At 49.5% G+C, this 15,955-nt stretch overlaps 1 protein-coding gene and 1 long non-coding RNA gene across 7 annotated transcripts in view; one reads left to right on the top strand and one right to left on the bottom strand.

Annotated features, from left to right (window-relative positions):
• The window catches only part of LOC141053712 (uncharacterized), a 239,029-nt gene that overhangs the window by 135,254 nt on the left and 87,820 nt on the right, over nt 1-15,955 (bottom strand). The window lies entirely within an intron of this gene.
• The window catches only part of SOX6 (SRY-box transcription factor 6), a 650,335-nt gene that overhangs the window by 592,994 nt on the left and 41,386 nt on the right, over nt 1-15,955 (top strand). For 5 of the 6 annotated variants that reach the window (XM_073550751.1, XM_073550747.1, XM_073550750.1 and 2 more), the window contains one exon: nt 1,307-1,357. The exons of the other annotated variant lie outside the window; for it this stretch is intronic. In XM_073550751.1, the coding sequence (XP_073406852.1) occupies nt 1,307-1,357 (51 nt within the window). The remainder of the gene's footprint in view (nt 1-1,306; nt 1,358-15,955) is intronic. 6 annotated transcript variants of the gene reach the window in all.

Here is a 15,955-nt window from a genome sequence, read left to right as displayed (position 1 = left end):
GTTGGCTGGGGCGGCTCCAGGCCTCGTCTTTAAGCTATCGTATGCATAGCGTTATGTTGGCCGGGGCGGCTCCAGGCCTCATCTATAAGCTATCGGATGCATAACATCATGTTGGCTGGGGCGGCTCCAGGCCTCATCTATAAGCTATCGGATGTATAGCATCATGTTGGCCGGGGCGGCTCCAGGCCTCGTCTGTAAGCTATCATATGCATAGCATCATGTTGGCCGGGGCGGCTCCAGGCCTCATCTATAAGCTATCGGATGCATAGCATCATGTTGGCTGGGGCGGCTCCAGGCCTCGTCTATAAGCTTTCAGATATATAGCATCATGTTGGCCGGGGCAGCTCCAGGCCTCAGCTATAAGCTATCGGATGTATAGCATCATGTTGGCCGGGGCGGCTCCAGGCCTCGTCTGTAAGCTATCGTATGCATAGCATCATGTTGGCCGGGGAGGCTCCAGGCCTCGTCTATAAGCTATCGGATGCATAGCATCATGTTGGCTGGGGCAGCTCCAGGCCTCGTCTATAAGCTTTCAGATATATAGCATCGTGTTGGCCGGGGCGGCTCCAGGCCTCGTCTGTAAGCTATCGTATGTATAGCATCATGTTGGCTGGGGCGGCTCCAGGCCTCGTCTATAAGCTATCGGATGCATAGCATCATGTTGGCCGGGGTGACCCCAGGGCCTCGTCTATAAGCTATCGGATGTATAGCATCATGTCGGCTGGGGTGATTCCAGCTCTCTTCTGTGACCCAAATAGGGACAAAGATTCAGGAGTGAACTAACATTTCGGCAGTCCCTCTGCAGACTGACGACCTCTGACAGTGTAATGTGCAGACTGTCAGGATGAGCAGTTGTCTCGTGAACACAAGTACACAATGTGCATAATTGTGGCCATGTGGTGACTCCATGGAAAGATGCAGGGAGAGCGGCTAGTCAGTTTATGACTGGCCATATGCACATGCACTCTAGTGATGACCGCTCAGCTTGAGAGTAGAATGGACTCTTCACCGTGTGCACATTGCAGTGTCAGGATTCAGCAATCTGTAGTCACAGGGTAGCTTCAGAAATGTATGTTCTACCTGGAAAACCCTTTACTAAGCAAAGACAATGGGCATGTGACAGTCAGTGAATAGACAGCGATTCATTAAAACCAGTAGAGCCTAGAAAGTGGCCATTGCGTCTTTGGCACTCTGCAGATTGTGGCCGTTCATTATGGGATCTAGGTGTCACCCCGGCAGTGTGAATAGTGTGCATCTATGTGGCGTCTCTCCTCTAAGCCCCCTTCCACTGTTTGCTGTATTTCAGATGCTGCTAGATGCCATCTCAGGAAGGATATGCATTAGAAGTGCGCCCACAGTGAGTCACTATCATCTCTATGGTACAGGTCTTCTGAATGTGCTACATCCCTGTAGCTGTCACTGCAGCACTGCTGTCCGAGCTGTCATATTGAATGGGTGGGTAGAAAGAAGATGGCTGACAGCCCACGCCACATTACAGTTGGCAATATTCAGTGTAGGAGATGCCTTGTCTGGCACATGCAGGGTGGTCTGAGGCGGTGGAGCACTCTCTTATTACCTGGCTCTCAGGCTGTTTGTTTCCAGGAACTTTGTTGTGGGAGTGCTGTCCGAAATCCCGCTGTCTGATCACCTGCCACCATTCCAAATTCATCACGCTGTCTGGAGTTTTATGGATTTGTGCAGTATTGGTTTTAGATCTTTTTTACTCAGAATAATAAGCGATTAATAACTGTGTCTCCAACATTGGATCCAGGTATTAGGCTGTGAATGTGGAGATGTGATGGCGCAGGCGCTAGTTATCAGCTATTCATGGATGTGATTGATGAACGCTTGAGCCTACACTAAATGGAGGATAGTATTAGGACACACAGGTTATTCATCTTTAATTCAGTCTGGTCACCACCATATGCCGTCTACCATTACTACCATGTGACAGAGCGGCCGGTGGTAGAGAGCTCCCCGATACCAGCACGGTGACAGAGCGGCCGGTGGTAGAGAGCTCCCCGATACCAGCACGGTGACAGAGAGCTCCCCGATACCAGCACGGTGACAGAGCGGCCGGTGGTGCAGGGCTCCCCGATACCGGCACGGTGACAGAGAGCTCCCCGATACCAGCACGGTGACAGAGCGGCCGGTGGTGCAGGGCTCCCCGATACTGGCACGGTCACAGAGCGGCCGGTGGTGCAGGGCTCCCCGATACCAGCACGGTCACAGAGCGGCCGGTGGTGCAGGGCTCCCCGATACCAGCACGGTCAGAGCGGCCGGTGGTGCAGGGCTCCACGATACCAGCACGGTGACAGAGCGGCCGGTGGTGCAGGGCTCCCCGATACCAGGACGGTGAGAGCGGCCGGTGGTGCAGGGCTCCCCGATACCAGCACGGTCAGAGCGGCCGGTGGTGCAGGGCTCCACGATACCAGCACGGTGACAGAGCGGCCGGTGGTGCAGGGCTCCCCGATACCAGCACGGTGACAGAGCAGCCGGTGGTGCAGGGCTCCCCGATACCAGGACGGTGAGAGCGGCCGGTGGTGCAGGGCTCCCCGATACCAGCACGGTGACAGAGCGGCCGGTGGTGCAGGGCTCCCCGATACCAGCACGGTGACAGAGCAGCCGGTGGTGCAGGGCTCCCCGATACCAGGACGGTGAGAGCGGCCGGTGGTGCAGGGCTCCCCGATACCAGCACGGTGACAGAGCGGCCGGTGGTGCAGGGCTCCCCGATACCAGCACAGTGACAGAACAGCCGGTGGTGCAGGGCTCCCCGATACCAGGACGGTGAGAGCGGCCGGTGGTGCAGGGCTCCCCGATACCAGCACGGTGACAGAGCGGCCGGTGGTGCAGGGCTCCCCGATACCAGCACGGTGACAGAGCGGACGGTGGTGCAGGGCTCCCCGATACCAGCACGGTGACAGAGCGGCCGGTGGTGCAGGGCTCCCCGATACCAGCACGGTGACAGAGTGGCCGATGGTGCAGGGCTCCCCGATACCAGCACGGTGACAGAGCGGCCGGTTGTGCAGGGCTCCCCGATACCAGCACGGTGACAGAGCGGCCGGTGGTGCAGGGCTCGTCAATACCAGCACGGTGACAGAGCGATCGGTGATCGGTGGTGCAGGGCTCCCCGATACCAGCATAGTGACAGAGCGGCCGGTGGTGCAGGGCTCCCCGATACCAGGACGGTGACAGAGCGTCCGGTGGTGCAGGGCTCCCCGATACCAGCACGGTGACAGAGCGGCCGGTGGTGCAGGGCTCCCCGATACCAGCACGGTGACAGAGTGGCCGATGGTGCAGGGCTCCCCGATACCAGCACGGTGACAGAGCGGCCGGTGGTGCAGGGCTCGTCAATACCAGCACGGTGACAGAGCGATCGGTGATCGGTGGTGCAGGGCTCCCCGATACCAGCATAGTGACAGAGCGGCCGGTGGTGCAGGGCTCCCCGATACCAGGACGGTGACAGAGCGTCCGGTGGTGCAGGGCTCCCCGATACCAGCACGGTGACAGAGCGGCCGGTGGTGCAGGGTTCGTCAATACCAGCACGGTGACAGAGCGATCGGTGATCGGTGGTGCAGGGCTCCCCGATAACAGCATAGTGACAGAGCGGCCGGTGGTGCAGAGCTCCCCGATACCAGCACGGTGACAAAACGGCCGGCGGTGCAGGGCTCATAGATACCAGCGCAATCCTGTAATAGAAGCCACCGGGAAAACAAGTCCGTCCATTTCTTCCTCATGAATCTTCCCCCATCACCTGTAAGTGATATTATAGAGAGGTGGAGGGACCCCGTAATGTTAGAGCAGGGGGCTGAGTGCTGTCTATGGATGTAGATGAGGACAGTGAAGCTCCTGGAGGTGGATGTGGGGGGCACATACTTTCTCTATATTAATGTCATTGGATGTAGATGAGGACAGTGAAGCCCCCGGAGGTGGATGTGGGGGGCACATACTTTCTCCATATTAATGTGTACAGTATAGATGTAGATGAGGTCACAGAAGCCCCCGGAGGTGGATGTGGGGGGCACATACTTTTCTCTATATTAATGTCTATGGATGTAGATGAGGACAGTGAAGCCCCCGGAGGTGGATGTGGGGGGCACGTACTTTCTCCATTTTAATGTCTATGGATGTAGATGAGGACAGAGAAGCCCCCGGAGGGGGATGTGGGGGGCACATACTTTCCTCCATATTAATGTCTATGGATGTAGATGAGGACAGAGAAGCCCCCGGAGGGGGATGTGGGGGGCACATCTTTCTCCATATTAATGTCTATGGATGTAGATGAGGACAGAGAAGCCCCCGGAGGTGGATGTGGGGGGCACATACTTTCCTCCATATTAATGTCTATGGATGTAGATGAGGACAGAGAAGCCCCCAGAGGGGGATGTGGGGGGCACATCTTTCTCCATATTAATGTCTATGGATGTAGATGAGGACAGAGAAGCCCCTGGAGGGGGATGTGGGGGGCACATACTTTCTCCATATTAATGTGTATGGATGTAGATGAGGACAGAGAAGCCCCTGGAGGGGATGTGGGGGGCACATACTTTCTCTATATTAATGTGTATGGATGTAGATGAGGACAGAGAAGCCCCTGGAGGGGGATGTGGGGGGCACATACTTTCCCCATGTAAATGTCTATGGATGTAGATGAGGACAGAGAATCCCCCGGAGGGGGATGTGGGGGGCACATACTTTCTCCATATTAATGTCTATGGATGTAGATGAGGACAGAGAAGCCCCCGGAGGTGGATGTGGGGGGCACATACTTTCTCCATATTAATGCCTATGGATGTAGATGAGGACAGAGAAGCCCCCGGAGGGGGATGTGGGGGGCACATACTTTCTCCATATTAATGTGTATGGATGTACAGTCATGGCCAAAAGTTTTGAGAATGACATAAATATTAATTTTTACAAAGTCTACTGCTTCATTTTTTCTAATGGCAATTTGCATATACTCCAGAATGTTATAAAGAGTGATCAGCTTAACAGCAATTACTTGCAAAGTCAATATTTGCCTAGAAAATGAACTTTATCCCCCAAAACACATTTCAACATCATTGCAGCCCTGCCTTAAAAGGACCAGCTAACACCGTTTCAGTGATTGCTCCATTAACACAGGTGTGGGTGTTGAGGAGGACAGGGCTGGAGATCAATCTGTCATGATTAAGTAAGAATGACACGACTGGACACTTTAAAAGGAGGCTGGTGCTTGGCATCATTGTTTCTCTTCTGTTAACCATGGTTATCTCTAAAGAAACACGTGCAGTCATCATTGCACTGCACAAAAATGGCCTAACAGGGAAGAGTATCGCAGCTAGAAAGATTGCACCTCAGTCAACAATCTATCGCATCATCAAGAACTTCAAGGAGAGAGGTTCCCCTGTTGCCAAAAAGGCTCCAGGGCGCCCAAGAAAGACCAGCAAGCGCCAGGACCGTCTCTTAAAAGTGTTTCAGCTGCGGGATCGGGCTACCAGCAGTGCAGAGCTTGCTCAGGAATGGCAGCAGGCAGGTGTGAGTGCATCTGCACGCACTGTGAGGCGGAGACTCTTGGAGCAAGGCCTGGTCTCAAGGAGGGCAGCAAAGAAGCCACTTCTCTCCAGGAAAAACATCATGGACAGACTGATATTCTGCAAGAGGTACAGGGAGTGGACTGCTGAGGACTGGGGTAAAGTCATTTTCTCTGATGAATCCCCTTTTCAATTGTTTGGGACATCTGGAAAACGGCTTATTCGGAGAAGACCAGAGCGCTACCACCAGTCTTGTCTCATGCCAACTGTCAAGCATCCTGAAGCCATTCATGTGTGGGGTTGCTTCTCAGCCAAGGGAATGGGCTCTCTCTCAGTCTTGCCTAAAAACACAGCCATGAATAAAGAATGGTACCAGAATGTCCTCCAAGAGCAACTTCTCCCAACCGTCCAAGAGCAGTTTGGCGATCAACAATGCCTTTTTCAACATGATGGAGCACCTTGCCATAAAGCAATTGTGATAACTAAATGGCTCAGGGAACAAAACACAGAGATTTTGGGACCATGGCCTGGAAACTCCCCAGATCTTAATCCCATTGAGAACTTGTGGTCAATCATCAAGAGACGGGTGGACAAACAAAAACCTTCAAATTCAGACAAAATAAAAGCATTGATTTTGCAAGAATGGACTCTGCTATCAGTCAGGATTTGATCCAGAAGTTGATTGAGAGCATGCCAGGGAGAATTGCTGAGGTCCTGAAGAAGGGTCAACACTGCAAATATTGACTTGCTGCATTAACTCATTCTAACTGTCAATATAACCTTTTGCTACTCATAATATGATTGCAATTATATTTCTGTATGTGATAAAAACATCTGACAAACACACATAAAAACCAGAGGCCAGCAGATCATGTGAAAATATAATATTTGTGTCATTCTCTAAACTTTTGGCCATGACTGTAGATGAGGACAGAGAAGCCCCCGGAGGTGGATGTGGGGGGCACATACTTTCTCCATATTAATGTGTATGGATGTAGATGAGGACAGAGAAGCCCCCGGAGGTGGATGTGGGGGGCACATACTTTCTCTATATTAATGTCTATGGATGTAGATGAGGACAGAGAAGCCCCCGGAGGTGGATGTGGGGGGCACATACTTTCTCCATATTAATGTCTATGGATGTAGATGAGGACAGAGAAGCCCCCGGAGGTGGATGTGGGGGGCACATACTTTCTCCATATTAATGTGTATGGATGTAGAGGAGGACAGTGAAGCCCCTGGAGGTGGATGTGGGGGGCACATACTTTCTCCATATTAATGTCTATGGATGTAGATGTGGACAGTGAAGCCCCGGAGGTGGATGTGGGGGGCACATACTTTCCCCATATTAATGTGTATGGATGTAGATGTGGACAGTGAAGCCCCCTGAGGTGGATGTGGGGGGCACATACTTTCTCCATATTAATGTGTATGGATGTAGATGAGGACAGTGAAGCCCCCGGAGGTGGATGTGGGGGGCACATACTTTCTCCATATTAATGTCTATGGATGTAGATGAGGACAGTGAAGCCCTCGGAGGTGGATGTGGGGGGCACATACTTTCTCCATATTAATGTCTATGGATGTAGATGTGGACAGTGAAGCCCCGGAGGTGGATGTGGGGGGCACATACTTTCCCCATATTAATGTGTATGGATGTAGATGAGGACAGTGAAGCCCCCGGAGGTCGATGTGGGGGGCACATACTTTCCCCATATTAATGTCTATGGATGTAGATGAGGATAGTGAAGCCCCCTGGAGGGGGATGTGGGGGGCACATACTTTCTCCATATTAATGTCTATGGATGTAGATGTGGACAGTGAAGCCCCCGGAGGTGGATGTGGGGGGCACATACTTTCTCCATATTAATGTGTATGGATGTAGATGAGGACAGAAAATCCCCTTGAGGTGGATGTGGGGGGCACATACTTTCCCCATATTAATGTGTATGGATGTAGATGAGGACAGAGAAGCCCCCTGAGGTGGATGTGGGGGGCACATACTTTCCCCATATTAATGTGTATGGATGTAGATGTGGACAGTGAATCCCCTTGAGGTGGATGTGGGGGGCACATACTTTCTCCATATTAATGTGTATGGATGTAGATGAGGACAGTGAAGCCCCCGGAGGTGGATGTGGGGGGCACATACTTTCTCCATATTAATGTGTATGGATGTAGATGAGGACAGAAAATCCCCTTGAGGTGGATGTGGGGGGCACATACTTTCCCCATATTAATGTGTATGGATGTAGATGAGGACAGAGAAGCCCCCTGAGGTGGATGTGGGGGGCACATACTTTCCCCATATTAATGTGTATGGATGTAGATGAGGACAGAGAAGCCCCCTGAGGTGGATGTGGGGGGCACATACTTTCTCCATATTAATGTGTATGGATGTAGATGTGGACAGAGAAGCCCCCGGAGGTGGATGTGGGGGGCACATACTTTCTCCATATTAATGTCTATGGATGTAGATGAGGACAGTGAAGCCCCCGGAGGTGGATGTGGGGGGCACATACTTTCTCCATATTAATGTCTATGGATGTAGATGAGGACAGTGAAGCCCCCGGAGGTGGATGTGGGGGGCACATACTTTCTCCATATTAATGTCTATGGATGTAGATGAGGACAGTGAAGCCCCCGGAGGTGGATGTGGGGGGCACATACTTTCTCCATATTAATGTCTATGGATGTAGATGAGGACAGTGAAGCCCCCGGAGGTGGATGTGGGGGGCACATACTTTCTCCATATTGATGTCTATGGATGTAGATGAGGACAGTGAAGCCCCCGGAGGTGGATGTGGGGGGCACATACTTTCTCCATATTAATGTCTATGGATGTAGATGAGGACAGTGAAGCCCCCGGAGGTGGATGTGGGAGGCACATACTTTCTCCATATTAATGTCTATGGATGTAGATGAGGACAGAGAAGCCCCCGGAGGTGGATGTGGGGGGCACATACTTTCTCCATATTAATGTCTATGGATGTAGATGAGGACAGTGAAGCCCCTGGAGGTGGATGTGGGGGGCACATACTTTCTCCATATTAATGTCTATGGATGTAGATGAGGACAGTGAAGCCCCTGGAGGTGGATGTGGGGGGCACATACTTTCTCCATATTAATGTCTATGGATGTAGATGTGGACAGTGAAGCCCCGGAGGTGGATGTGGGGGGCACATACTTTCCCCATATTAATGTGTATGGATGTAGATGTGGACAGTGAAGCCCCCTGAGGTGGATGTGGGGGGCACATACTTTCTCCATATTAATGTGTATGGATGTAGATGAGGACAGTGAAGCCCCCGGAGGTGGATGTAGGGGGCACATACTTTCTCCATATTAATGTCTATGGATGTAGATGTGGACAGTGAAGCCCCGGAGGTGGATGTGGGGGGCACATACTTTCCCCATATTAATGTGTATGGATGTAGATGTGGACAGTGAAGCCCCCTGAGGTGGATGTGGGGGGCACATACTTTCTCCATATTAATGTCTATGGATGTAGATGAGGACAGTGAAGCCCCGGAGGTGGATGTGGGGGGCACATACTTTCTCTATATTATAATGTGTATGGATGTAGATGAGGACAGAGAAGCCCCCGGAGGTGGATGTGGGGGGCACATACTTTCTCCATATTAATGTGTATGGATGTAGATGAGGACAGAAAATCCCCTTGAGGTGGATGTGGGGGGCACATACTTTCCCCATATTAATGTGTATGGATGTAGATGTGGACAGTGAAGCCCCCTGAGGTGGATGTGGGGGGCACATACTTTCTCCATATTAATGTGTATGGATGTAGATGAGGACAGTGAAGCCCCCGGAGGTGGATGTGGGGGGCACATACTTTCTCCATATTAATGTGTATGGATGTAGATGAGGACAGAGAAGCCCCCGGAGGTGGATGTGGGGGGCACATACTTTCTCCATATTAATGTGTATGGATGTAGATGAGGACAGAAAATCCCCTTGAGGTGGATGTGGGGGCACATACTTTCCCAATATTAATGTGTATGGATATAGATGAGGACAGTGAAGCCCCCGGAGGTGGATGTGGGGGGCACATACTTTCTCCATATTAATGTCTATGGATGGAGATGAGGACAGTGAAGCCCCCGGAGGTGGATGTGGGGGGCACATACTTTCTCCATATTAATGTCTATGGATGGAGATGAGGACAGTGAAGCCCCCTGAGGTGGATGTGGGGGGCACATACTTTCCCCATATTAATGTGTATGGATGTAGATGAGGACAGAGAAGCCCCCTGAGGTGGATGTGGGGGGCACATACTTTCCCCATATTAATGTGTATGGATGTAGATGAGGACAGAGAAGCCCCCTGAGGTGGATGTGGGGGGCACATACTTTCTCCATATTAATGTCTATGGATGTAGATGAAGACAGAGAGGCCCCCGGAGGTGGATGTGGGGGGCACATACTTTCTCTATATTAATGTGTATGGATGTAGATGAGGACAGTGAAGCCCCCGGAGGTGGATGTGGGGGGCACATACTTTCTCCATATTAATGTCTATGGATGTAGATGAGGACAGTGAAGCCCCCGGAGGTGGATGTGGGGGGGCACATACTTTCTCCATATTAATGTCTATGGATGTAGATGAGGACAGTGAAGCCCCCGGAGGTGGATGTGGGGGGCACATACTTTCTCCATATTAATGTCTATGGATGTAGATGAGGACAGTGAAGCCCCCGGAGGTGGATGTGGGGGGGCACATACTTTCTCTATATTAATGTGTATGGATGTAGATGAGGACAGAGAATCCCCCGTGGATGTGGGGGGCACATACTTTCTCCATATTAATGTCTATGGATGTAGATGAGGACAGTGAAGCCCCGGAGGTGGATGTGGGGGGCACATACTTTCTCCATATTAATGTCTATGGATGTAGATGAGGACAGTGAAGCCCCGGAGGTGGATGTGGGGGGCACATACTTTCTCTATATTAATGTGTATGGATGTAGATGAGGACAGAGAAGCCCCCGGAGGTGGATGTGGGGGGCACATACTTTCTCTATATTAATGTGTATGGATGTAGATGAGGACAGTGAAGCCCCGGAGGTGGATATGGGGGCACATACTTTCTCTATATTAATGTGTATGGATGTAGATTCGGACAGAGAAGCCCCCGGAGGTGGATGTGGGGGGCACATACTTTCTCTATATTAATGTGTATGGATGTAGATGAGGACAGAGAAGCCCCGGAGGTGGATGTGGGGGGCACATACTTTCCCAATATTAATGTCTATGGATGTAGATGAGGACAGAGAATCCCCCGGAGGTGGATGTGGGGGGGCACATACTTTCCCCATATTAATGTGTATGAGGACAGAGAAGCCCCCGGAGGTGGATGTGGGGGGGGGGCACATACTTTTTCCATATTAATGTCTATGGATGTAGATGAGGACAGTGAAGCCCCGGAGGTGGATGTGGGGGGCACATACTTTCTCTATATTAATGTGTATGGATGTAGATGAGGACAGAGAAGCCCCGGAAGGTGGATGTGGGGGGCACATACTTTCTCTATATTAATGTGTATGGATGTAGATGAGGACAGTGAAGCCCCGGAGGTGGATGTGGGGGGCACATACTTTCCCCATATTAATGTGTATGAGGACAGAGAAGCCCCCGGTGGTGGATGTGGGGGGCACATACTTTCTCCATATTAATGTCTATGGATGTAGATGAGGACAGTGAAGCCCCGGAGGTGGATGTGGGGGGCACATACTTTCTCCATATTAATGTCTATGGATGTAGATGAGGACAGTGAAGCCCCGGAGGTGGATGTGGGGGGCACATACTTTCTCTATATTAATGTGTATGGATGTAGATGAGGACAGAGAAGCCCCCGGAGGTGGATGTGGGGGGCACATACTTTCTCCATATTAATGTGTATGGATGTAGATGAGGACAGAGAAGCCCCTGGAGGTGGATGTGGGGGGCACATACTTTCCCCATATTAATGTGTATGGATGTAGATGAGGACAGTGAAGCCCCCGGAGGTGGATGTGGGGGGCACATACTTTCCCCATATTAATGTGTATGGATGTAGATGAGGACAGAGAAGCCCCCGGAGGTGGATGTGGGGGGCACATACTTTCTCTATATTAATGTGTATGGATGTAGATGAGGACAGAGAAGCCCCCGGAGGTGGATGTGGGGGGCACATACTTTCTCTATATTAATGTGTATGGATGTAGATGAGGACAGAGAAGCCCCTGGAGGTGGATGTGGGGGGCACATACTTTCCCCATATTAATGTGTATGGATGTAGATGAGGACAGTGAAGCCCCCGGAGGTGGATGTGGGGGGCACATACTTTCCCCATATTAATGTGTATGGATGTAGATGAGGACAGAGAAGCCCCCGGAGGTGGATGTGGGGGGCACATACTTTCTCTATATTAATGTGTATGGATGGAGATGAGGACAGAGAAGCCCCCGGAGGTGGATGTGGGGGGCACATACTTTCTCTATATTAATGTGTATGGATGGAGATGAGGACAGAGAAGCCCCCGGAGGTGGATGTGGGGGGCACATACTTTCTCTATATTAATGTGTATGGATGTAGATGAGGACAGAGAAGCCCCCGGAGGTGGATGTGGGGGGCACATACTTTCTCTATATTAATGTGTATGGATGTAGATGAGGACAGAGAAGCCCCTGGAGGTGGATGTGGGGGGCACATACTTTCCCCATATTAATGTGTATGGATGTAGATGAGGACAGTGATGCCCCCGGAGGTGGATGTGGGGGGCACATACTTTCTCCATATTAATGTGTATGGATGTAGATGAGGACAGTGATGCCCCCGGAGGTGGATGTGGGGGGCACATACTTTCTCCATATTAATGTGTATGGATGTAGATGAGGACAGAGAAGCCCCCGGAGGTGGATGTGGGGGGCACATACTTTCTCCATATTAATGTGTATGGATGTAGATGAGGACAGTGATGCCCCCGGAGGTGGATGTGGGGGGCACATACTTTCCCCATATTAATGTGTATGGATGTAGATGAGGACAGAGAAGCCCCTGGAGGTGGATCTTTTCCCCCTATACTGAATGGAGAGGTCTGTAATTTTTAGTGTAGGTACACTTCACCTGTGAGAGACAACATCTGAAAATAAAATCCAGACAATTGTATGACTTTTACATAATTAATTTGCATTTTATTGCATGAAATAAATATTTGATACAGTAGAGAAACAGAACTTATTATTTGATGAAGAAACCTTTGATTGCAGTTACAGAGGTCAGACGTTTCCTGCAGCTCTTGACCAGGTTTGCACACTGCAGCAGGGATTTTGGCCCCCTCCCTCATACTGATCTTCTCCAGGTCCTTCAGGTTTCGGGGCTGTCGCTGGGTAACACTGAGTTCCAGCTCCTCCAAAGATTTTCCTTTGGGCTCAGGTCGGATATTGGCTAGGCCACTCCAGGACCATGAAATGCTTCTTACGGAGACGCTCCCTAGTTGCCCTGGCTGTGTGTTTCGGGTCATTGTTGTGCTGGAAGACCCAGCCACGACCCATCTTCAATGCTCTTACTGAGGGAAGGAGATTGTTGTCCAAAATATTGTGATACATGATCCCATCCATCCTCCCTTCAATACAGTGCAGTCGTCCCCCTTTTACAGAAAAGCACCCCCAAAGTCTGATAATAGAGGGAGAATAGTGGGGACAAACATCAGCTCACCATCAGTGTCAGCACCTTGCCAGGTAACATTCCCCGCAGCCGTCTCAGGCTCGGACGCCGGGGAAATAGAAAAAGATGGAGGAGGAAACGTCCAGCGATGAAATCAAGAAGGAAAGTTATCTTTTTTGTAAAAAAAATGAAAAAACTTTTATTGGGTACAGTAGTATGTTTTAGTATTTGAGGTTGAAGGAGACTTTAAGTCCATCTAGTTCTTCCCATATCCTGTCCTAACATGTTGATAGACAGAATGTGAGGGAGAGAATTCTCACTGGTTGGTCGGTGATCAATACTTATTTCATGGAATAAAATGCAAATTACTTATGTAACAGTCCGACAATGTGATTGTCTGGATATTATCTTTAGATTCTGTCTCTCACAGGTGAAGTGTAAATACCATAAAAATTACAGACTTCTCCCTTCTGTGTAGGTGGGAAAATTAGCCAAGTCGGCAGAGTATCAAATACTTACTTTCCCTACTGCATAGAGGTTTTAATGTTTAGCTACTTTTGTACAAGAAACATCTTTAAAAAAAATACAAATAATATAATATACAGTATATATATTTTTTGGTCATCATATTCTGATCCCCATACGTTACTTGCTTTTCCATACATGGATGTGTATCAGGGCTTTTCTGTGTAGGATATGGTGTAGTTTTTACTGGGTATAAATAACTTTTTGATCTCTGTATAATTATTTTTTTTGGAAGTAGGAAAAGAACATTAAATCTGGAACAGTCTTTAATTATTATTATTTTTTTTTTATTGAGTTCACGGCGCAGTGTAACTGACATATTATTCAGGAGGTCAATACAATGAATGTGCCCCTGTCAGCGGGATTGTGCTCAGTGCCGTTCTACTGATTACAATGACACCTGGTGATGAGATCAGTCTTGTGGTTCTTGTGGAATCGTTATTTCAGTTTTGAGTTTATGATCTGCTCGAGCTCCGGGGCGGCCTGTGGGGGGTCTACATGTGGTGCTCTGCTTAGGTATTCACCAAAATGGCTTATGACAGGTCACTGATCCCTCCACTGACTATTTTACATAATGAATATATATTTCCCTTTAAAATGATAATCTAATAAAACAGAGGTATAAATTAGTTTTCACAAGAAAAATCATTTAAAACAAAATTGCTTTTTTTTGTTTCTCATATTAACTCCTTCCCGACCTGCACCATACATCTACTGCTCTGCGGGAGCTGCGTTCCAGCAACGAGCAGTACAGGTACGGCGCACCGCTGACGCTGCCTCACACTGACTCCGTGAGAGCTGACACCCTGTAAACGCCCACGATCATGGGCATTTAACCCCTCTGATGCCACTATCAGTAGTGACAGCGACATAGAAGAGAGTCGTGCAGGGACGGGGCTCCCTGCACGCGTTGATGGTCTCCATGGAGACCCCCGGCTACAAGATGGTCACGATGTCCTTCAGAGAAGGCAGCTTTGCAGTGCCTGCAGAGCGCAGGACCTGAGGACACCTCCTTCCCTGCCGTCAGTCGCGCTCCGATGTTCTGCAGTGCAGATGCACTGACGAACATCAGATCAGTGATCTGATGTTATACAGTAATGTCCCATCGTGGGACGACGTAAAAAAAAGTTTTAAAGAAAAAAATATTAGAAAGTGTAAAAATATTTTAAAAAATCTCCAAAAGAAAAAAAAGTAACACATTTTCCCAATACATACATTTATGTAAATAAAAAAACAAACAATACTCACCACGCCCGTAACGACTCGCTCTATAAAACTGCTTATTTATACAGCTCTGTATATGGAATCCGCAAACTATTCTAGGAGAATCTGCGTTTTAGGAGGCAAATGGTGCTCTGTCCCTCCCGAGTCAAAGCAGTACTGTACAGCCACATGTGGGGTACTGCTATGTTCAGCAGAAACTGGGGGACAAATTCAGGGGCCATTTTTACCCATTTCCCAGTGTGAACATGTAAAACTTGGGGCTAACACACAATCTTGGTGGTACAAATGTAAATTATTTTTTCTTCCCTTCCCAATGGTATAAAAGTCTGTGAGCCACCTGTGGTGTGAATATGATCACTGCACCCCTAGATGAATGCATTGAGACGTTTAATTGGTAAAATGGGGTCACTCATGGGGGGTTCTGCTGTTCTGGCACTTCGGGGGCTCTGTCAGTGTGACACGGCACCCTCCAACAAGTGCAGCAAAATCTGCACTGTAATATGGCGCCTCTTCCCTTCTGAGCTTTGCACTGTGCCTCAAACGTAGCTTTCGACCACATACGGGGTATCTGCATACTCAGGAGAAATTGCACAAGACACTTTGGGGTCCATTTTCTCCTTTTGCCCTTGTGAAAATACAAACTTTGGAGCTAAAAAAAGATTTTTGTGGGAAAAATGTGATTTTTTTTATTTTTATTTTCACGACTTAACATTATAAGCTTCTGTGAAACACCTGGGGTTCAAGGTGATCAATACACATATAGATAAGTTCCTGGGGGGTCTAGTTTCCAAAATGGTGTCACTTGTTGGGGGTTTCCACTGTTTGGGCACATCAGGGGCTCTCCAAACGCGACATGGTGTCTGCTAATTATGCCATCAAATTTTGCATTCAAAAAGTCAACTGGCGCTCCTTCCCTTCCGAGCCCCGCCGTGCGCCCAAACAGTAGATTTCGCCCACATATGGGGTATCTGTGCGCTCTGGAGAAATTGCACAACAGATTGTATGGTCCATTTTCTCCTGCTACCCTTC

This window comes from Dendrobates tinctorius, unplaced genomic scaffold (assembly GCF_039654945.1).
Source record: "Dendrobates tinctorius isolate UK_male_01 unplaced genomic scaffold, ASM3965494v1 ptg000168l, whole genome shotgun sequence".
Taxonomy (NCBI): domain Eukaryota; kingdom Metazoa; phylum Chordata; class Amphibia; order Anura; family Dendrobatidae; genus Dendrobates; species Dendrobates tinctorius.
The sequence above is the reverse complement of the archived record's forward strand: the minus strand, read 5'-3'. Positions and strand labels throughout refer to the sequence as shown.